The 24213-nt window shown below is 38.5% G+C and overlaps 2 protein-coding genes across 2 annotated transcripts; both read right to left on the bottom strand.

Moving 5' to 3' along the window:
- Positions 1-3141: 3141 nt before the first annotated feature.
- slc35e1 (solute carrier family 35 member E1) lies at positions 3142-13960 on the bottom strand. Its single transcript, XM_084394876.1, has 6 exons — positions 13585-13960; positions 8463-8533; positions 8199-8336; positions 7987-8112; positions 5528-5773; positions 3142-5446 (listed from the first exon to the last, which is right to left on the bottom strand). Exons 1-6 carry the CDS (start codon positions 13913-13915, stop codon positions 5231-5233), a joined length of 1128 nt encoding a protein of 375 aa, XP_084251002.1. The 5' UTR covers positions 13916-13960; the 3' UTR covers positions 3142-5230.
- Positions 13961-17235: 3275 nt separating this feature from the next.
- Positions 17236-23343, bottom strand: LOC311282172 (mediator of RNA polymerase II transcription subunit 26). Its single transcript, XM_084395807.1, has 3 exons — positions 23172-23343; positions 22410-22484; positions 17236-19487 (listed from the first exon to the last, which is right to left on the bottom strand). Exons 1-3 carry the CDS (start codon positions 23241-23243, stop codon positions 18264-18266), a joined length of 1371 nt encoding a protein of 456 aa, XP_084251933.1. The 5' UTR covers positions 23244-23343; the 3' UTR covers positions 17236-18263.
- Between the last annotated feature and the right edge of the window lie 870 nt (positions 23344-24213).

Genomic DNA, 24213 nt, shown 5'->3' with positions numbered 1-24213 from the left:
GCACAGATGACAGATCAAACACACTTGTTACAGCAGGAAGTCAAATAGAAATGAATGAAGACAAATCCATTGGGCTACTGCATTTACATATACACCTATCTACAGGTTATATGAGGCTGAAACGCATTTAAATAAAAAACATGACTTTCCATTTCAAAATAAAAACATGATAAATATTGTCACCATTACAAAAAAAAAAGAAAGATTTAAGTAGAAATTATACTAATATCAATGTATAGAAGTATACTTGTAAGTCTACGGTTTCAATACTACTTGATGCCCACTTTGTATAAAAGCATACTTTAAGTGTAACAGTAGTAAACTCTTGAGTACACAACTATGTTTTTCATTTGTACTGCAACTATACTGAACCTATAGGTATACTGATAGTTTACTAGTCAAATACTTGTTTATGAAAGTACAGCTTGAAGTATACTCTCAGTAAACTACTGGTTTAGTAGTTTTATACTGCAAACGTACTTGCAATTTTTCTTTAAGTGAATATAAAATCATACTTATAGTTTACTATTTAGCCTATTTTTTTATTTTTGCACTTTAAGTATACTATATGTTCCTATATACCTTTAACCCTCTCCATTTAAAAAAAAAAAAAACATTTTATTCGAGCATCCTTCTATATCAACAATTGTATGTGGGTAAGTTTCATAAAAAAAATATAAAAAAAATAAAACATTTTAAACAAAAGGCTAAGAAAATCGCATTTTGTCGTCAGGGTGGGATTCAGAACGATGATCAAAACACAGATGTCGTAGATCGAGTCCATCAACACCTCAAAGCTTCACAGTCGTTTCCTCTTCTTGGGTTCAACATTTCATTCGGTAACGTTAGGCAGTTTTGAACTTATGTCCTGTTTAATGTTTGATGAGCGATCGCGTTATTTTACATTTGCGTAAGCAATCTTCTATGACTTGTTTGTTTCTGCCTCTTCTTCACCTGTGTTTTGATCAGGAGATTCAGTACGTACTCTTTCAGAAGATTTGTCATAGCGCCCCCCACCATAAACATGGATAGATTTGAAGTAAATTCACATGTACTGCCAGTGGACACCACAGTCTATGGTGGACACACATATTCAGATACTCAGAATTAGGAATACATGCAGTGTTGCCAGATTGGGCGGGTTCCCGGTTTTGAATTTGATTGTGCGGGTAAAAAAGGGTTTGGGCGGGTGGACAAAATTTGGGCTGGTTTGGGGTCAGTTCGGCGGTTTTCAAACATCTACATTTTAAAGTCTAATTGATTAAAAAACTAAACTAAAGTGTGCATGTAGTCCATAAAATCAGTCATCATGACATTACTGTACACACACGCGCGCCCATGCAGAGTCAGCTGGCGTTAGTGTTGACATCACCGACGAGCACGCACTTTTAGCCAATCAGTGATCAGCAGGCAGATGCGATTGAGCGCGATAAGTTGTAGCTGTATATTCAAGTGATCGCTAATGCCAAAGTGATAGGCTAGCTATAGCCTACTAAACAGTAAGTTTTATCTACACAGTAAAGAGTAAGATAGTGAGCAACTCTAAAAACGTACACCTGGTGGGAGATAGATGGTGAATATAACTCTGAGGAGAGCACAGTTTAATGACTTGATATTAAATGAAATATGGGACGTGAAATATGTCCATGGCCATGTGCACACTAACCTAACCTTACCAGAGACATCGGCAACTTTTACACCGTCCAGATTGCACTATACTCGACCCTGACAGCTGCTGAAAAAGGTTTGAATCAACGATGAATGAGTTTGACTGCTAAATTCTGCGTTATGTTCTGTAATGTGTACTTCCGAGGGTTAAAGTAATCGGTTCATTTCTTGATTGTCGTTTTGACAGTGTCCATCTGGACATTTTAGTCATATTGGCTAATAATTCTCCTTTATTATTGCCCTGTTTTGATCTGTTTTCCTGGAATTTTTTTTTTATTTTTTTTTTTATCATTGTTATTTTGTTTTAAAGAGATACAAATTGTGGTTATCAACCTTGAATGACATGGTAATGAATTTATATCATATTATTTTGGCGGCAGTAAAATTTTGGGCGGTTTTTTCTTGTAGTGGGCGGGTTTTCGTGAGCTTTTGGGCTGGAAATCACCGTCCCAATCTGGCAACACTGAATACATGTTTATTTTTATTTTTATAAATCAATATTTTCAAAAAATATACGTTTATAAGACAGTAAAACTATGTGAAAAGTATTTAATAGGCTACTCAATCAAAAGAGTAAACTACAAGCCAAGTATTATACTTAGTATAACTTACTTGATTCTCGATCAAAAGATTGAGTAACCTAACGTTATAGCCTACAAGTATTTCTGTTCAAGGATACGTGCAATTTTAAGTATATTTTCGAGAAGTATAACTATATATTTCTGAGAAGTACAGAAAAAGTAGAGTTATTTTTAGTTTAAAAGAAGTGTACAAATAGCACGCTCGAATAAACTTCTTTTTCGTAAGGACGTACAGAGTCTCTAGTTTATTGATGGCCTATGGCCCTGGGCTATGATTTATTTTAATCTAAATATTTTAATATACATTGTTAAATATGAATAAAGGAAAACAAATATTGCCTTTGTTGACAGTGAAGTTCTCTCCTATCGAAGCTGATGTTGAGCCAGACAGAGCTTTATCTCCCTCTGTCGGTCAGATAGGTGGATTTTATCAACACAATCTTTTCATTCTTTTAAACCGAGCAAAAATAGGCTACTGATTAAAAAAAAAAGTAGATCAAGAATCGTTTTGGAATCGGATCGTGAGGTGCCTAAAGATTCCCACCCCTGAAGCCATTAAACATAATTAGTCATTTTAGCCTGTATAAAGCAACTTGAATTTGTAACTTTTTTCTTTTTCTTTTTACATGAAAACTACATTTGAGAATTCTAACTCAAACCCCAGAATATGTCATTCTTTGTATGATATTTTAAACATAGTGTAGCTAATGTGCCATTCATTACAAACAAAAGGGACAATGCTATTTTTGTGTTTGTGCGTTTTTCTGCCTACAGTGGCGTTTACACGTCCAAATCCACATTAAAAATATGTGATTCAAAATGTAACAGACTTAGAAACAAACAGTTTTAGGATTCTGCTTTCCAAAGCACTAAACAAATATGACAGCGAGACTTTATCAATTAATCTTCTTTATTTTCACATTTAAAAATAAGTCATCTTATAACCTTTAAGTTTTCAAGAAAAAAATGCAACATTAACCGTACCAAGGCATCTTAAAATCAAATCATATAAACACTGGCTGAAGGCAAAACTATCTCAACACAGAAAGTGTGACAATGCATTTCCACACCATAGAAAAACAAATGGAAAAAACACACAAACAATTAAATGTGACTCAACATAACTGTCAGATTATGACACGTATGAATCTCCCAGGGAAAAGGTCTAAAGAGCTTAAATATTCTGAAGCTGACTGGAAACGTATCAAATACTACAGTAGTGCATTATATTCTGAATGGGAAGGTAAAGTCACTGTGATATTGGTTCTATTGAGCTGAACATTTCCAAGGTTTAGGCTCAGTTTACAATTATTTACTGTATAATACAACACAAGAATCAAAAAAGTTATGTAGATTTCTTTAAAATCTCAGTTTGAGACATTGAGAGTCCAGTGCTAACTCACATCTTGTTAATAACTGTGTTGTTTCAGTCCAGTATTTCTTGTACATTTACAACCAATCGCCTACAAGCAACAAGTAGGAAAATCGGCAGAGAAGATATTTGTCACAATGAAAGAGCAAAAGGTGTGGACCAATAAAAAAACAGACAGAATGAAGAGACCACACCCACAGCCTTTCATTTCGGGCAGCTGAAGTTACAGTATCAACGAGTGAAGCACTTCATCTGCCTGAACCGATCCTCCGAATACACAAAGACAGAGAATGTCACGTGAACCTTGTCCTTGTGAAAAATATCATGATGCCATTTAAAATATACAACACTTAAAATATATATTTTAAAAAGTTCTTCTCTCTTTGCAGTTATGCAAGAATGTGCATGCTTTTAGCCAAAAATGTGTCTAACTTTCCAGCAGCAAGACACAGCAAAGAAGTGGAGAAACAGAAATATTAAACTAAAAAAAAAAAAAGCACCTCACACATTTTGCTAAAATTGGTATAACTTTGGGAACAAAGACGATAACGGGTCAGTAATACCCAAAAAGCAGGCTCAAAAGAAATCTCAAAAATCTAAGTTTTTATGAAATAACCCACGTTTTTTTATTTTTTTAATATTCTGGCTTGTTTATTAATGCTTTCAGCTACTAATAAAGGTGTAGTACTCTCAGCTCTAACACATTTGACCATATTTAACCAAAAAGTTTGTCCAGTTTCTGTCAACTTCAGGTTTCACACCCTTAAAGGGCCTGAAAGACCTCCAATACTGCCGTCTTTAACAAGAGCATTCTCGTGAATTTCACTGTCGAGGAAACTGTCCTCAGACTTTTTATTAGACTGCAGTTTGAGGAACTAAGATTTTAAACAAATTGAAATGTAAAGAATGTCAACTTCCAAAAATATTAAGTTGTTTTATGAACCTTCCTATTCAAAACAAATTATACTGACCCATAAGTTATGGCCATTGTATCAAAGAAGTCCCCTGTCAGCACTTCAGTACAAAAAAAAAAAAAAATAGATACAAAAAATAATAATCATGCATATGAATGTACACCATGATTCAAGTGATCTTGTACAGTGACCTCTGTATGATTTCAACATCCCAGAAAAAAAAAAGTGACTCCTTCACAGATATTAGACATTCAAAAATTCAAAGGGGTGTTTTCAGTCCATGATATGGTCAACCAATGCACCTATAAAAATAAATAAAATATTTACAAATAAAACGCAAAATACCCTGATGCAGTTGTATTTGCAGTGACCCAGTGTACGTTATGTGACTGTTTGTCTATCTGTCCTTCACTCGCAGTAACATGGTGGCGATGAAGACCCTACATTCTGAAATGCATCCTGTGCAAAAATAATAAAAAAAAGTTATTCCCAGCACCTTCCTATAATCTACACATACCACCGAGAATCTCCTCACAAAATAAATGTGAAAACACAACCTAAGGTTTGTAATGAAATAAATAAAAGAAAAAGTAAAGCAGTAGGATTTTGTGAGTAAACATTCCTTTTCCAGTCATTTCGACACTCCTTGTTCGTATGAAAGAGACGAGTCTTTAGAGTCCTTCGAAGTGCTCGACTCACACCACATACTGACTGGAGTTGTAATTCGTTGTGTAGGCCTGTCTGCTGTACTGAAAGTGGTCGGTGAGTACTGTGCTCCGACCGTGCTGAAAGTCTGAGCTGTGTGTGAAGGGCCCGGTCCCGTTGGACTGGGGCTTGTCGAACGACACCAAATCCTGTGTTGAAACTGGCAGCGCTGTCTTTTTGGCCTCCCGGTTGGTGTCATATTTCGCCTGGTGAGGAAAACAATTCGAGTTCATTTGACATTTTTGCATTGACATTTGTGTAATGATATGCCTAAAAAAGGAAATTACCTTATTGTAAAGGAAGACACCTAGTATTGCTGTCATCATGCCGATAATGTTGGTGGTGCTGACGGGGTTCCTGAGCATCAGTAGGGATATACTAATGACCATGATCCTCTTTGTTGCGTTGGCTACGGCGTAACTGAGTGGGCTGACCAGGTTCAGAACGCTGAAAGCGATCATGTTTTGTGCAAAGTTGCAGATACCACTGATGAAGAGCAGCACAATTGTTCCAGTCCAGTTGGAAATCTCCGTCTGTAGAAGAGAACGGAGAAAAAAAAATGAGCGTGGCCGTGAGTTAAGAGAATCACAGTGCTTCACCTGCACTCCTGCAGGACCCGACGGGTCAAGGTTTGATGGTTGAGTGCAGGTGGTAAAACACTTGTGTGTGTGCGGATTGCAGAAGAATAAAACCATTTGCGGGACTGTAATGTAAATATCTAAAGATAAAAACGAATAAATTGTTATTCATCTAAAGGAGGCTAAGCCTTCCCCTGCCTGCTGCTGCTTCTGATTGCTTTTGGAAGGAAAAGCGGTCCATAACTGCTGGTCTAGGATCAGTGTTCTCTGTAATAGCATCATATTTGGCAAACGCACCAGTGCGTATGTGTGCTCTGGAGAGTGTCAAAGGTTTCTGTTTACAACGCGTTTTTGCAGCAGTGAGCAATGTAGCCAATCACAGACAGGTTTGTTGTTAGTAAAAGCCTAAGTTAAATCAGTTCATCATATAAACCATGGAGAAAATGTGGACTAAACCGTTCAATTGTGAAAGATGAACAAAAGTCTTATGGGCTTAGAATGACATCAGGGTGGGTAATTAATGACAACATTTTACAAAGATTTGAGTAATTAATGGCACAGTTTTTGGGTGAACTATCGCTTTACAGTGGTTTTTGAATGTAGATGCTTTAACAACAAATAATTTATCGGGAGCGTTTATGCAATCATGTGAAGGCTGTGGCTTGGCAACATTATTCCACTATTTCATGGAAATTTCATGGACGTACTGAAAAAAGCCATGTATACCTTTACCAGTGGGCTTTTGTGGGCGGTACAAAACGTGAATGTTGCGGATGGGAGCAGGAGGAGGCAACATTTTTGAGGGAGCAGGACAGAATCCTGCGGGAGAGGGACTAAAAAAAAAAAATCCATCCAGCGCAGGTCTCGAATTCAGGGTTGAATCTCATGAAACTGGTTTAAAACATTCCAAAGGCAATTTTATTAACCTCTAAAGTAATTAAAAAAAAGGTAACCTACTGTTCAAAAGCCCAGTAAGATTTTAAAAATGTTTTTGATCACACAGTAATATTGTGAAATATTATTATTAGGATTTAAAATAACTTGTCTATTAAGTCAAGTCAAGTTTATTTATATCGCGCTTTTCACAATACAGATTGTATCAAAGCAGCTTCACAGTATTAAATTAAAATAATACATCAATGTTTGTTTCTAGTGGAAAACGTCCACGTTTGGTAATGCTGATCAATAGTATTGTTGATTGATTAAAATAACTTGTCTATTAAGTCAAGTCAAGTTTATTTATATCGCGCTTTTCACAATACAGATTGTATCAAAGCAGCTTCACAGTATTAAATTAAAATAATACATCAATGTTTGTTTCTAGTGGAAAACGTCCACGTTTGGTAATGCTGATCAATAGTATTGTTGATTGATTAATTAAATTAAATATCCCCAAATATCCCCAACTGAGCAAGCCAAAGGCAACAGTGGCAAGGAACCGAAAAACTCCATCAGGTGACCTAATGGAGAAAAAAAAAAACTTGGGAGAACCCAGGCTCAGTTCTCATTTGGCGTTTATGAACTAGAGGTCAGATTTAACATAATTTTAGACCTAATTTTTGGCAATTTTCAGTAACATTACTCCAGTCTTCTGTTTTTACTTTGCTTTGAAAATAAGTTTAGCAATTTGCAACTTTTTAATGTTATACAAAATTCAACTCATTTTTTAAAGCCAGTTTAATGTAATTTAAGTTGAAATTACTTAAACATCCAAGTTCATTGCACTTAAATTTAGGGAACAGCAACTTTTGTTTTACTTTGTTGATCAAAAGAATGTCATTATTAAATACACCACCACCTTCCCTAATTGTTTAATGTAATGATAACAAATATTACCATATTTAATTAAAAAAAGTAAAGTACAATTTGTTTTACTGAATTTAAAATTAATATCATTTTAATACAAATAAAATGATTGCATTAAAATCATGATGTTCGAACAGAACCCATTGTAATTGCATTTCTACATTACAATGGGTTAGGAGGACAATGACAAAAATAATGTCACACAATGCCAAAATTCTTTGTGTAAAACATTTTTTTCTTTTGATTTTGGGACAGATATGAACTGGACATTTCTGGACAGATTTACTCATAAACACCCTCTTATTTTATATTCATAAAAAATAAAAATAAAAATTATATATATATATTCAAAACATATTTACCAGGTCTCCTTCCATCAGGAAAGAGGAGAGGTCCACTAAAATCCACGTGGGCAGCATATACAAAAGTGCATTGAATCCCAGGATGTTCAGTAAATGAAGGTGGTGAATCCTTGTGTCACGCAAGACCTAAAACAACCACAAAAATCATTTCAAACAGGAACTCATCCCAGAATTTTTCTAACTTAAATACATCACCAAAAAGAAATAGGAACCTTTTTGGAGAATATGTTCTGTAGCGAGAAGCAGAGCGTGGCTGCCAGAGCGCTGATCAATCCAGAGACGTCAAAGGACAATTCAGTGGCAGTGGCCAACAGGACACCTCCAATGATGGGTATAAGAGACACGTAAACCTGGTCGAAAAAACATGCAAATAAATAATCCAAACTTCAGTACTGAATGACTAAAACACAATTAAAACCATTATAAATCCAGTGAATACATTACTTATTTCTAACTGTGTTTAGAGGAAGACAGACCTTTGTGGTTTGCTTCTCTTTCATGATAATCCGTGACAGCAGAACCACCCAGATGGGCATGGTGGCCTTCACTAGGAAGCAGAGAATGGAAAGAAGACATGCATTCACTCATCTAATAACATCAGCCATTAGTCTCGTCACATGTTCTTCTGTAAAATCTTGTGATTGCACCTGGTGTTTGAAACATCTCAGCTGCAGTCGAGTCCTCGGAAACAACACTCACACTCTCCCTGCTGATTCCTGCACTAACGCTGCTTCATATTTAAAACACACAGCTGCTTAATGCTATATACGCCCGAACAAACTCAAATCCATCAGTTGTATCTGCAAACGGAATTACCTAGTTGCTTATTAGCATGCATATAACTAGGATATTGGCTGTTTATTAGTAATTATAAAGCACATATTAATGCCTTATTCTGCATGACCATATTCTACATCCCTTAATCCTACTCCGTACCTAAACTTAACAAACACCTTACAAACTATTAAAAGTTTTTAATAGTTAAGTAAGCGATTTCAGAGAAATGCTGTTAATATTTGAAATCACCAAAACAAACACGCCCTACCCAAAAGGATTGTACCCATACTACGGGATGAATATAGTATCAAAATGATGAACACGTGCAAGCACAATTATCCATGAACTTGATAAATGTTGCAGGTATGCTTTACTATCCACAACCAGATGCCTTTCAGCTTGTGTGTGCAAAATTCAAAATTGAATTAATGTGTAGCAATTTATACAAAGAGAGACATTTTTGTGAATTAGTGTATCCTAATTTGCACGTGCAACAAAGAAGATGTGCATGTGTGGATCAGGTGACACGCGTAAATTCAGTGACGATCTCATTTGATTCATTTGGATTTTGAGACTTTCTTTTCACGGTTTTTAAGCATTTCACAACCCACACCACACACAAATGACGCATCGATTTACGCCAAAAGAGTAACCCTTGAACTTGACTCACAAGGTAATGACCAGGGGGCCAATGTTTCAGAAAACACTGAAGCTTCCCTGGGCGCCGCCATTGATTAGCAGACCCTCACCTGCTGTTAGCATTCCACTGACTCCCATTCATTTTGGCGTCACTATGACAGCGAATAACTTTACATCTGAGGCGTTTAAAGACTCCATTTGTCCATTATTTATTTCTAAAGAAACACGAAAATGTATAAAAGGCTCCATTACCTTGTATCTTACGTTATGGCCCCGTAGAAGCAGTTTTTGTAAAAATAGGCTAACGATTGCGTCATAACCACGCGACTCTCTGTCGCACAGTAGAGAAATGACCGTATGGACAGGAGGAGAAGCTCGCGGGCAATCGGGGGGACGTGGAGGCAAAATGACAAAGTAATTAATCAGAATACTTAGCAAAAGTTTCTCCTGCTCCTAGCTCATGGACACCTCCTACTCACGCTCTCCGTCTCTGCAAGTTTCGGAAGGGAATGATTCAGATTTCTCATGCCACAGCCACTAGAAGACAGACGGGTTGCTCACGTCACATCTACATCGTCAAGCAGTATGCGCAGTCTGCGCAGTACGCTCAGCCATCAGGAAGTGAGTGCTTCTAATTGACTTCACTTTTCTCCGTTGAATCCAATGGGGGTCGCTGTGTCCATTTCTTTTACTGTCTATGGTAATGACGGCAATTGACGCCTCTCGCGGTTCAATCCGCGTTCGCAATTACGTTGTGCGTCAAGTTCAAGGGTTACTCTCTTGCCGTAAATCGATGCGTACGGCAGTCTGCCGGAAGCTAGTTATTTTAGTCGATAAAAGTTTTAAATATGGATATTTTTCTCACACGAACGCATCGCTTCACTTAATGAAGGCCTTTATTAAGCCCCGGAGACGTGTGGAGCACTTTTATCATGAATGGATGTGCTTTAATGGACTTCCAAAGTCAAACAGCCATTCACTCATTATAAAGCACTCTCATTTTTTAATATAACTCTGATTGTATTCGTCTGAAAGAAGAGGATACACCTAGGATGGCTTCAGGGTGAGTAAATCATGGGCTAATTTTCATTTTTGGGTGAACTATCCCTTTATGGCAAAATTCTTAGTTAGTGATGCCAGATTTGTGATGAGTTGGCAAATGTACTCTCTCTAGATATATATATTTGAATAATGGCGCTTTTCCACTACATGGTGCGATACGGCTCACTTTGTGGCGCTTTTCCACGGCATGGTACGGTATGGCTCCCGTTTAAATGGTACCACCTCTGTTGAGGTTCCAAGCGTACCGTACCGTACCGTACCGTACCGTACTGATACTAAAATGTGACGTGACACTGCAGATCACTGACTGGTCAGACAGAATCGTCACTACCAGCGTCATTGTATTTGCGACAAGAGACACCAAACCCGCTAGATTTAAATAGCCAGTAACAGCCACCGCTGTAGCACCTGTTTTTAAAGGGTAACTAAACCCCTGGTCAGAGCCTGACTCCACCCACTGGCAATATTTGAAAAATGCTAGAATAGAGAGCCTAAGTCCCGCCCCTCCGCTTCCGGCTCATGGGACCTTATTTCGGAAAAAATATGTATGGAAGTCAATGGCGAGAGACAACTTATCTTTTTATTCCGTCTGAACTGTGCCCTGAACTACACATATGATGTTTGTCAATTTAAAAGGTAATTATGAAAGTCAAGAAAGTCGCGGTTTGTCATAAAACAGAAGAGTAACGTTTAGTTTTATGTGAAAATCGCTCAATGAACTACATCTCTCGTCTCCCACTATGTACGTCACAAGATCCGTTGCTCGTATGTGTGTATTCTGGCTCAAAACACTCAGGCATGACGGCGTTACGTTACGATTATAATGTAAGACTATAGAAAAAATGACAGACGTTAGCTTCAGTAAAGTTAGCTTCATTCATTGAGAGAAAAGGTATGACGTCTCATGTGCGCCTTCTGGGTTTGTAGTCTTTGTAATTACGTATTTTCACAGTCTTATACCTCAGCAGTTTTACATCAAGCTGCGACTTTCTTGACTTTAAAATGTATCTTTTAAATTGACAAACATCATATGTGTAAATCAGGGCACAATTCAAACGAGATCAAAATATTTGTTGTCTCTCGCCATAGACTACCATACAATATTTTTCCGAAATAAGGTCCCATGGTGGTCGACCGGAAGGGGAGGGACTTAGGCTCTCTATAGTGGGCAGACCCCAGCGGAGATAGAGGGGACGAACCGTGAGCGGAAGGGCGTGCACCTGAGACCTGCTGTCAGACTCTAAAATGGAGAGTGACTCACAGGGTCGCAAGACGACGTAAAGTACATGCATCTGATGAGTTTTATCGAGTTGATGTCAATAGCGCGCGCTCTCTATAGGCATTTTCATATTTTGCCACTATGTGAAAAAATCCAGCAAAATGCGCCGGCGCGTTTGTCGACCCCAGAGGATTAACTTTAGCCTAAAAATTATTTGTGATTAAAATATATATGATCACTCTCTCACATCAAGACGCCGCTGCGGTGGTGGAGTCCATGCAGGAGGAGCAGCGTTTGGCACTGCGTCGCTTTTCAGCGCGAGCTGTGTGGAGAAGCCCATTTCCACCTCTATTGCGTTTCAAAAGCAATTCCGCGTAAAATGCAGGTTTCACACTCACGGTCTTCCAGGCCAAGTGCATGCAACCACTGGCGCCTAATTTCCAAGTCTGCTGGAAAGCTATGCAGTCCGGCAGTGCTGTTGCAACCAGCAACACTACACCTACGTAGTACGTACCCTCCTGACCACTGTACTAAATACAGATAAATCTATTCTACGCTAGCTCATCCAAGGGCGCGGTAGCTCGTACCAAGAGAGGGCGTGGTGAGCTGGAACCTGCTTACGTCACGCAGTACCGCAACATCCAATAGGAAAATTCAACTGCAGTAGCCACCGTTCAACCTGAAGAGGGCAGCACTCAGATGTTTTTACACCATATATTGTAGAATTAAAACACTTTATACCCAAATGTCAAAAAAGTTAGTCAAATCAATGAACAGCACTAATAAGGCCCCATTCTTACAGATCATTAACTAAAAAAAGTTGGTTTAGGGTTTAGTTACCTACTTGTACGAGCCTAGCCGTGCAGTGGAAAAGCGCCATAAATGTCTAAAGTCAGTGAATTTTTTGGTTTTTCTTGTTATGCTTATAAATTGTTAAGAGACCACAAACAACTGGAATTTTTTTTTTTTTTTTTGAGAACAGGGAAAAGTCATGGATGTCTATATATTTAAAAGTTTCTGCATACCTTTGAAAGTAACGTTACATTATGTGAACTAAAATTCAATGTCACTTGATGTCCCCCCCCCCCCCCCCCAGTAATATAGATGATGAAAATGAATGGAGCCACGCAACCTTACAGTGTAAAAGCCACAAGTCACTGGTCAAGACAACCAATCAGATAAAAATGACACTATTGAAGAGCTCATAAAAGATAGGCTACATGCTGATATATGCATAACAGACAGATGATGCTTGAAACAGTTTGCAGGACGCTACTGTCACTGTGTGAAATGCAAATTATGTTAGATTGAAATACTAAGTTTTCAACGCTGTTCTGAATGGCGCGTTTGTAACAGTTCGTGTCATTATGCACGGCTCTGTTATTGTACATCTGACAGATAAAGTTGTTTTTCTATCATGATTACTACAGCAGGGTTTGATAAGGACGTCACTTGTCTCATACATAAACAAAAGGAATTGAAGCTTCCCAAACTAGTTTGAACAGCCACGCAGGTGGATGATGTGGCAGTATGTATTAAGAGTGCGGAAGTGACGTAGTCTAAGAATACTTCTATAAAGTGTAATGTTATCAAAGCTCGATCGTAAAGCAATTACTGACGAGTCATTAAATCATCATTTCAATTGGTTGCTTTATGTTTGGATGCAAGTGGGCGTTTAAATGTCCGGGGAACGCAGATTGTTAAGATTCCCAGCTGTGGTTAAGGGTTAAACAGCAATAACGCACGTTGATTTAAACTCGATTAAACGAACCAAGCAGAATCGACACATCCGATCAGGTTGGCTAGTTACGTTCACTTTCATTGATATTAAATAATAAGGCCTGTTACACAAAGCCGATATGAAAAACCGAAAGCCCCCCCCCAGCCGCCCCGTTACTTACCAGTGTGCGCATACGACACCGGAACCTTCCATATGCTGAAATGGGCCGAGACGGAGGCGAAGTATTTCCCGAAGGCGAGCGGCAGAATGTACCAGCGGTAGTAGAGGGCCGGTACCTCCGCTCGCGGGACGCTCCAGGCTCGCAACAGCGGCGGGAGAAACACGATGATGGAGAGGATATGGAAAAGAGAGACCGTGACCGGATAAGGGAAGCCGTTGAGAATGATTTTATTGATCACGTTGCCGCCCGAGCTGACGGTGTACCAGCACAGACACAGCACCGCGATCCGCATTCCCTCCCGCACGGGCGGGCGCTGCTCCACCGCGGCCATCTTTCAGCGCAAGCCACGACGCGACGTCTACTCTGGAGGAATCGCTGGTGGAGGAGTCACGTGAGAACGCTAAGTCACGCCCATACGAAAATTCACCATGGTAACCTGGAGAGAGTTTTTTTTGTTAAAGGTGTGCACTGTTTACACCTATGGTTTACACAGGTTCAGCTTATTCTTCCCAACTTTTACTTCTGGTCGGAGGCTTTCGTAAATATGTTGTTTATACGAAAAGTTACCGTTTTTTAAAAAACGTAAAAAAAAAAAGAGTTAAATTATGGTTTTATAGTAACTAGTAATTATATTTTGTGTTAACTGTAGATCTTGTTTTTATTAAATAAATAATACAATATGTGTATTATTATTGCGGGTGATTTAAAATGTATGAGATGGGAGGAAAAATGCAAAGCGTTGATATAATTTTTCCTCCCATCACATATTATTTCCCCCATCACATATTATTTCCATCACACAATTTTGCCGGAGAGCGGAATGTTTCTCAGGAGAACGCAAAAGGTTTGCGAGAGTTATATTTTTTCCCATCACCACCACAGGTCCTTTTAGGTGCTACATATATTAGGATATACTAATGTAAATAATTATTTAAGTCGTCATAACAAGATTTAGGTCTATGCAAGTCATCAGTTGCAGAAAAGTGCAATACAGAAAGTCGTATAAAACGTACTACAGGTTGTTATTATATATATATATATATATATATATATATATATATATATAAGGTTATTATAAGAGGAAAACACTGTACAAAATAGTTTTTCTTGCATGAAAGCCAAGGCGCTTCTATTATTCTGTACGGATGAGAAATTGCAGGTAAATTCTGCCATCTACAGGATAAATTGGGGAACTGCAGTTTCAATCTAATTAATTTGTCTCTCTTCAAAACTGAAAACAATGCTCTAAATAATTTCGAAGCATAATATTTTACCTCAGGAATATATATATATATTTTAACATATTGTTAAAAGTCAGGACAGAGGTTTCATAATATATTCATAGTATATGGGTCATTGACAAATAAAGCTTTAAAAACGTTTTTTTTTTTTTTTATCTTTTCAAAATGCATATTTTTGACTCATGAACAATGTTTAAACAAGTATCTCCCGAGAAAATTTTGATTTCTCTGATCTACATGTGCATTTTAAGATGCTTTGAAAGACAATTTTTTTGTTGTTGATAACAATAGCTTTAAAACCATGTCAGTGGGCAGCTGATTATTTTTCTCTCCTCATCAGCAGCATCACACTCTTTTTCTCTTTGTTTTTCTCTTGCCCTGTCTCTTTCCCTCCTAAAGCTGAGCTTTGACTGATATAGGCTGATATTTTCACGTTTGTCTGTCAGTGAAGAAAGTAAACATAGGGTCAACTGTTAGGTTGATTTATGAATCATTTTATCAGACGCATTCATTTACTGAAAGCTACTAGGAAAGCTAGGTAACTAAGTTTATTAAATTCATTCACAATATGTACACATTCATTATTGATCTTACGCCTTTTAAATCAAAGAGGTCCTAAATGTGAGTTTGTTAGGGAGTTTTTTAACGTTTGAAGGCCAAAAAAGGATAAGAAATAGCTTTAAAACCATGTTAGTGGCAGTAGATTATTTGTCAATACCTGCTCTCTCCTCATTTCCATCACTCTTTCTTTTTCTGTCTCCTCATCTTGCCTCATCTTGCCCTGTCTCTTCCCCTCCTAAAGCTGAGCATTTTTTAAAGGGTCATGAAACCCTAAACCAAATTTTCTGAGATTTTAACAGAGGTAGGCTATGTGTGTTGAACACCATTGAAGACAATGTTAGCATCTGTTAGATTTAATAGTAGGGGGAAAATGGTTACATTTGAGTTTTTTCCCGCTATTTTCATCTTCCGGGTTTAAAATCTTCATCGTGTGCACGTCACAGGCTGTGACGTGGCAGAGCACTATAGTACTTTGATGACTCATCGGTGTCTCATAATTATTCATGACTGAGTTTTCTTATCCAATGAGAAGACACTTTCTCTTAATTGTTCATTACACCACGTGGAATTTTCCAATGACGGACATGTCAAACTGTGATATCGCGTAGATGAGAGAGCAATGATGGGACGCGCGTTTGTTTTCTTGGTGCAAAAGTTCCAGTGCATCTGTCCCTGCGATGCTACCAGGACTAGACTCTGTGGGCGGTTGTTTGGCCATCAACCACGGACAAATCTAAACTGTGTGTGTAGCAACCATTCAACTGGAGAATAGTGGACTTCGGCCTTGTACACCAATGCGAGTGATGCGGTCCCGAGGACTTTTCTATTGCTTCAGAGTTGTGTGTGTGTCTGTCTGTCTAAAATGTAACCCTGGCCTGACCGTTTTTGCCTTTTGTTAAATAATCACTCGATCGTTATTCAAATGTAAATATTTCGATAATACCTCAATTGTATGGAACGTATGCTTAATTTGTGCAAATGTCTATGTCACTGTCCATCTTTATTATGTGGGTTTAGGGGGCGCGTAGATCTAGGCTAAGCGGAAAATTTATTATTTTCAAATATATGCATTTATAGTGTGTATATAAACAAATATATATTTTATAATGACATAATTAGCCTATACATATGCATGTACATTTATATGTTTTAAATAGAATTATGATTAATGTAGGCTAATATACTGTATGTAGCAGGGCATTCAGTTACTTTTGAAAGGACAAAAATAAGGTGTCAGTGTATTTCATTAGACTTTAACTTTGTCAGCTATAAAAAAATCTAGCATTTCCACACGTTTTACCACTGATTTTTAGTGACAGTAGATATGCATGGGCCACAGGCGATGACAGTTCTGATGCCATGTTGGATCCATAGATATAAACAAACTGCTTCGGTGTGTCGCATAGACGTCGTCATCGTCTTGCTGCTCCCTCCCCGTTCTGTGATTGGTTCCCTTTTTGGGGGGAAAATCTAGTCCATGGTGTCCAGGCTGCCTAGCAGCGTGAATAAAATCGCGCTGTGGGCAAGGCAGCATGGGGAAACCCAGGCTAGAAGCGTCTAGTCGCTCTGCTAAAATTCGGAGATGGTCCTCACTGCAGAACACGAAATCCAGGGGGAGGAGTTGGATCCAGATCCACCACCTTACATATAAGGTGTGTTCGACATCGGCTGGATGTATCCGATCGGCGAGAGTAGCCGCGTGCAGGCGGGGAGGAGCTGCAAACGGAGACGTGAAGTCGGACACTTTCTGGTTCCCGTAGTGACCGCTCACGTGGTGTTTGCATACTTTACCACAGCTGAAGTGAAATAAATGCAATATTTGCCAAATAATGTTTCAGAGACATTTTCATTCAATACTTTATGTACTGCTTCATACAGCGTCTGTTTGAAGAAGAACACAGAAGTGGAGTCTACGTTTTTTAATCATTTATAACAATATAACATCGCGACTACATGAAAAGAGTGTTTACTGTTATAAAAAACTGATTTGTGAGCTTTAGAGGAACTAAAGGTGTTCGAATAAACACGAAACACACGTGATCATTGTCATGCGGTGAATCCGGCCAATCGTGGAACAGCTGTGTCGTCATCTGAGCTCAAGCAGCCGCTCTTGAGAAGCTGCGCTGGCTGAGTTCTCCGGCTACTCTCGAATCACTCTCGCGGTACTTTGATGGCATATGTCAAAGTCACGTGGCGTCGGCGCTGGATCAAGTCGGACAAAATTTCTAACTGGCATGCACTGTCAAGTCAGCTGCCGATCGGTCTGCGCAGAGCTGCATGAAGTCGAACAAGCCTATACCTAAACCTACCTATCTCCACCCCCTGATCCCTAAACCCACCCCTAAACCTACCAGTCTCCACCCCTTAGATCTGGATCCAACTCCGCCCCCTGGATCTTGTGTACCGCAGTGAGGTGCTACTAGAAATTCACGCACAGCAGCTTCTGTGAACATAAAGCCCGCCTACTTTGATTCGATTGGTCATCTAAAATATTCTGACATTGACGAGCAGTGACAGACCATTGAGGCTCAGATGAACACACACACACACATACATATATACACACACACACACACACACACATTGGGTGCTGCGCCCCTATGCGCCGCACATAGTGCATACCCACTTTTTGCGCCACTGGTTTTATAGAATAAAATGATATATGTAATGATTTTATCAAATTAGGCCTATTTTAAAAGGAAATAATGCACTACAAAAATATTCACGTCATGTCATAGAGACATATGCTAATACTTTTATTTTTGCACACCATTGCAATGGACCATAAAGCATAGAGAAACCCAACTAGAGAAAAATACAGGTCTAAAATAGTTGAGAATCCTCATTTGGAGATTTAAGAAACGTTCCTTTGAAGACTCAGCATCTGTAATCTATGGCAACATAAGGCAAGATCTTAAGTTTACTCCCATTCCCATATGGATCCAGGGTTATGGACTGAGTCCAATCATACCAGTTATTTCTATTATCATAACAGCCATTCACACCATGCCATCGATGCCTGCGTATCCTGACAAGGTCTCTCTCGGTGATCTCTCGGCTGACCCCAGGAAGCTCTGTAACAGGGACATCTGGTATAAACGCGTGTCTTTTTCTGCACTCTTTTGAATTCTTTTTCTCTTGCTTGAATTTCTCAGCCACAGAAAAGCCCATCCCTGATCTTTCTGAAGTCGGCAAGCTACTCTGAATCATCTTCTTTAGTGACATCTCTCTCCAGTGTGTCTGTGTGACCAAACAAAGGTTTTGCTTCAGATGCTGCTCACTGCCTTGGATTTCACTTTCTGTTGATCTCTGACAATCAGATGTTTTGCTTGATACAGGTATGATTTGTGGAGTCTGAGGGCCATATGTTAGTTTGCTTGCTTGCGGTTGTGTAGTTTTGTTTCTGTCCTCCTCTGCGGGACGTCCATGATTGTTATGCTGATTCTTCGTATCCTCAGATGTTATGTTTGTGTCTGTCACTGTGCTGGAGACCTCATGGAGGTTAACGTTCAGCGTAGCAGGCTTGAGTATGTTGAGCAGGTCTGAAGGCTGTTGCATCTTTATGTATGAATCTTGGATGGAGGAATTTAAAGCTAGACTAGAAGTAATGCAGGTGAATTGAGCTGGTTTCTCTGCCACTATACGATGCTTTGTGTCACTGTGACTGGCAGAGGTGGCATGGCTTTGGGACATGTGCTGGTTATGGGAATGCTGATTGGACAACGATGGTCTCAAGCTCGTGAATTGTTGTAAATGCTTGATGGACGAGGAATATGGTTTGATGGCACGGACGGGTATTTTACTCTTTCTAAAATTGGTGGGATATTTAACAGTATTATCTGGTACAGAACCCTGAGATATTTCATCCCTCGTGTTATTGTGGAAAACAGCTTTGCTGTAATTTCCCGTGAGCGTTTGTGCTGATCCAGGAATACGTTCAGTGGGAATTAAATCCACAAAGCTTGAGAGCCCTTTTTCCGTGACTTCATTTACTCCAACCAACCTCTGCCAACTTCGTACAAGATTTTTCAGACGTTTAACAAGATCTTTGTCTGTGCTTCTTTTTCTCACATCGTTGATCAACTTTCCAAGCCTGGTTTCCTGGAATAAAACAGTTTCACACACAATCATCATCATCATCATCATACATAGTCTCTGTTACACTTTATTTTTGCAGTGTCCTTGTTACCTTGTTCCAGGTGAATTCAGGTTGATTTAGACACTTTTTCCAAGTCATCTCAATGGCGGAAAGTGTCCCAATCACCCTAAATTCACCTTATGGAAAAAAATACTATGGAAGTCAATGGTGCCCCACAACTGTTTGGTTACAAACATTCTTCAAAATATCTTCCTTTGTGTTCAGAAGAACAATTTATTTATTTTTTTTACAACTTTTTTTAGGTGAACTATACCTACAGTGGGGAGAACAAGTATTTGATACACTGTCGATTTTGCAGGTTTTCCTACTTACGAAGCATGTAGAGGTCTGTAATTTTTATCATATATAGGTACACTTCAACTGTGAATCTAAAACAAAATTCCAGAAAATCACAATGTATGATTTTTAAATAATTAATTTGCATTTTATTGCATGACATAAGTATTTGATCACCTACCAGCCAGTAAGAATTCCGGCTCTCACAGACCTGTTAGTTTTTCTTTAAGAAGCCCTCCTGTTCTCCACTCATTACCTGTATTAACTGCACCGGTTTGAACTCGTTACCTGTATAAAAGACACCTTTCCACACACTCAATCAAACAGACTCCAACCTCTCCACAATGGCCAAGACCAGAGAGCTGTGTAAGGACATCAGGGATAAAATTTAGACCTGCACAAGGCTGGGATGGGCTACAGGACAATAGGCAAGCAGCTTGGTGAGAAGGCAACAACTGTTGGTGCAATTATTAGAAAATGGAAGAAGTTCAAGATGACGGTCAATCTCCCTCGGTCTGGGGCACCATGCAAGATCTCACCTCGTGGGGCATCAATGATCATGAGGAAGGTGAGGGATCAGCCCAGAACTACACGGCAGGACCTGGTCAATGACCTGAAGAGAGCTGGGACCACAGTCTTAAAGCAAACCATTAGCAACACACTACGCCGTCATGGATTAAAATCCTGCAGCGCACGCAAGGTCCCCCTGCTCAAGCCAGTGCATGTCCAGTCCTGTCTGAAGTTTTCCAATGACCATCTGGATGATCCAGAGGAGGAATGGGAGAAGGTCATGTGGTCTGATGAGACAAAAATAGAGCTTTTTGGTCTAAACTCCACTCGCCGTGTTTGGAGGAAGAAGAAGGATGAGTACAACCCCAAGAACACCATCCCAACCGTGAAGCATGGAGGTGGAAACATCATTCTTTGGGGATACTTTTCTGCAAAGGGGACAGGACGACTGCACCGTATTGAGGGGAAGATGGATGGGGCCATATATTGCGAGATCTTTGCCAAACAACCTCCTTCCCTCAGTAAGAGCATTGAAGATGGGTTGTGGCTGGGTCTTCCAGCATGACAACGACCCAAAACACACAGCCAGGGCAACTAAGGAGTGGCTCCGTAAGAAGCATCTCAAGGTCCTGGAGTGGCCTAGCCAGTCTCCAGACCTGAACCCAATAGAAAATCTTTGGAGGGAGCTGAAAGTCCGTATTGCCCAGCGACAGCCCCGAAACCTGAAGGATCTGGAGAAGGTCTGTATGGAGAAGTGGGCCAAAATCCCTGCTGCAGTGTGTGCAAACCTGGTCAAGAACTACAGGACACGAATGATCTCTGTAAATGCAAACAAAGGTTTCTGTACCAGATATTAAGTTCTGCTTTTCTGATGTATCAAATACTTATGTCATGCAATAAAATGCAAATTAATTACTTAAAAATCATACAATGTGATTTTCTGGATTTTTGTTTTAGATTCCGTCACTCACAGTTGAAGTGTACCTATGATAAAAATTACAGACTTCTACATGCTTTGTAAGTGGGAAAACCTGCAAAATCGGCAGTGTATCAAATACTTGTTCTCCCCATTGTATATATACTGAGTAAGATTAATTAACAACATGTATAGAGTTAGGAGTAGTGTTTGGTTGAGGGTTAGTGGCATGTAATTATGTATAATTTACTGTTGATACTGTAGTAAGTACATTTAATATGTGTAACAAAGACACTGTAAAATAAAGTGTTAACCAGTGTATTACATTTATCGAAACTGTTTATTTTACATCCTTACAATTTTTTTTTTAAATAAATGCTGTTCTTTTAAAGTTTCTAGGAAATTCATCAAAGAAAAAAATGAATTATGGTTTCCACAAAAAATATTAAGTAGCACAACTGTTTTCAACATTGATAATAATGAATGTTTCTTGAGCAGCAAATCAGCATATTACAATGATTTCTGAAGGATCATGTGACACTGAAGACTGGAGTAACGATGCTGAAAATTCAGCTTTGCATCACAGGAATAAATTACATTTTAAAATATATTTCATACATATTTTAATAATATTTAAAAATTTTACTGTTTTGCTGTATTTTGAATCCAAATAAATGCAGCTTTGGTGAGCATAAGAAACTTCTTTCAAAAACATTTTTAAATTCTTACCGTCCCCAAACCTTTGAGCAAGTATATTTAAAAAATAATACAATAAAATGAAATGGAATACGTTATTGTATAAATTCCAACAGAGACATATAACCACAGGTGAAGTTCATCACATTAACTATGAACATGTTCCACTACTGTTTGACAACCACAAATTGTCACAATATTTTTTTTGTATTAATTTGTATTCCATAGTGTATAGTATAGTTTTTTTTTAAATGTTTCATTTGAAAAGTGTGCTTGTGCTATTTGTCTTTCAAATATAAATGCCACCTTTTTTGTGGCGTTTGATATTTTGTTATATATAATGCATTTCTGAAGGCCCTGTGCATCTGATCTCAGTCTTTAACTCTTATTTTCAGTGTGACAAACCATACCACAATACACACCTGTTGTGATAATAAACTCAGTGTAAACATAGCTAGTATCTTACCACTAGAGCCTCTTTAGTCATGGGGTAACTTTCCAGACAGCATATCACGTCCAATAAAGCCGTCATGTTCTTTATCTGCTGACAGAAGTATTGCTAATGTCAATTCAGGCTTTCATAATATTCTTTATTCATTAAAAAAAGACTTACATTGATTACTGATTAATAATTTTTCTTTATGCTAGAAAGTCAGTTCCTGTGTCTTTTTCAGAAGTTGGTCATATTCATGAAAGTAAACAGGCCTCATGTATTTGAATCCACTCTCACATGTGCACCTGCAGAACTGACACTTTCAGATCTCAGTTATGGTTCAAAATGCAAATGTGACATTCTTGCATACTCATTGCTGTAAGAATCTGTGAAATAAGGCCCCAGGGAGCTTGTTTAAAATAAAAAATAAAAACTTCAGCACTTCAGCGAGATTTGAAATAAAACAAAACCAATCTTTATTGTAACAAATGTGAAATGTCAGTTATAAAAGGATGCACCCTCTTATAATATTTATTCAGGTAAAAGGCAACACTGTTTGTCATTCGTCTCAATGACACACACACAAAAAAAAAACCATCTAATTTACCTTAATAATTAATTAAAGAAATAAAAAAAGTCTTGATTATGAGATAAATATACAAAGACGGGCATTAAAAAACTACACACAGCTCATTAATCATTGGATGAATGGGTAGAAAATGCCATTAAAATGCATGACTAAATGAAATGACAGTTGCTAGTAATGATGCATATCCAGCGTGGGTATTTACTCACGTTATTTTGAGCATCGACGGCCTGCAGGAGCTGCTCTTTGAGTTGTTGAGGTCTCGATGAAGCTCTTTTCATTGTCAGACAGTGATGCTGTAAAACACCTACTGATAGATTTGCAGCAATAAGAACAAACACAACGTGCAAAGCTCTTCAAACATGCGCTCGTCACTCATGAAACCACTTTACAGCCAACCCCATTTGAGCTCAACTGTCCGTGTCCACGCATGCAGGCAAATAACTAAACGGTCCCAAAAAGGGTCCAACAGGTGCAATAGTGTTTTCATATAGGCCTACAGAGCTAGTGTGAGTGGCAATGACAACCACATCCAAGAAACTGTGATTAATTGAACAGTTCTCTAATTGTATAATTACATATACATTTTTATGAGCCCATATTCACTGAGAGACTATACATAAAACTTTTTTAAATACTTTTAATTTGTCACACCACATGAATGAATGAATGAATGAATGAGGCATTTATATAGCGCTTTCATATGTACTACTGTACACCCAAAGCGCTTTACAATCATATCAGGGAATCTCTCCTCAACCACCACCAGTGTGTAGCATCCACATGGGTATAAGTGAACTACAAAAACTTAAAAGGCATTTAAAATAATAAAATATTAATTGTGACCTAACAGGACGTCAGAATGTCAAATCTGCATGCATTTTCCTTAATAGAGATTTCAAACACAAAGATCGTGGACATGTAGTGTTGTTTGTTGTATATCTTGTTAGACCCAACTGCAAAGTAAAAAAAACTTTTCAGTGCCTGACAATAATGAAAAATGAGTTTTGCCCACATTTAAGTACAGCAACCTCCTGGATATTATTCAGTGTGCAATTAATTAACTAAGGAGAATATTTTACTATGAGAGTCAGATGGACACTGTTCCTGAATCGATTCCTTCAGGTTTTCAGAACATCCTGTCCTACTTGCTGAATGTTCTCTAGATGTTTTTCTTTTATTTAATTTTTTCCTCCTTGAGGATCTGCAGAGTGACAGCTAAACTACAGAGACTCTTCGGCTCCCTGCAGC

This window comes from Rutilus rutilus (genome assembly GCF_951802725.1).
Source record: "Rutilus rutilus genome assembly, chromosome: 22".
Lineage (NCBI taxonomy): Eukaryota > Metazoa > Chordata > Actinopteri > Cypriniformes > Leuciscidae > Rutilus > Rutilus rutilus.
The sequence above is the reverse complement of the archived record's forward strand: the minus strand, read 5'-3'. Positions and strand labels throughout refer to the sequence as shown.

Bases quoted from the DNA above. Each gene is read 5' to 3' on its own strand.
- slc35e1 (XM_084394876.1), bottom strand. From the start codon at position 13,915: ATGGCCGCGGTGGAGCAGCGCCCGCCCGTGCGGGAGGGAATGCGGATC. The intron at 8,337-8,462 runs GTCTGTCTTCCT...TTTTTCGACCAG, and splicing joins AAGAGAAGCAAACCACAAAG to GTTTACGTGTCTCTTATACC. The intron at 5,774-7,986 runs GTAAATATGTTT...TCTCTTCTACAG, and splicing joins TCCTGATGGAAGGAGACCTG to ACGGAGATTTCCAACTGGAC.
- LOC311282172 (XM_084395807.1), bottom strand. From the start codon at position 23,243: ATGAAAAGAGCTTCATCGAGACCTCAACAACTCAAAGAGCAGCTCCTG. The intron at 22,485-23,171 runs GTGAGTAAATAC...TTCTGTCAGCAG, and splicing joins CCGTCGATGCTCAAAATAAC to ATAAAGAACATGACGGCTTT. The intron at 19,488-22,409 runs GTAAGATACTAG...GTTTTATTCCAG, and splicing joins TGACTAAAGAGGCTCTAGTG to GAAACCAGGCTTGGAAAGTT.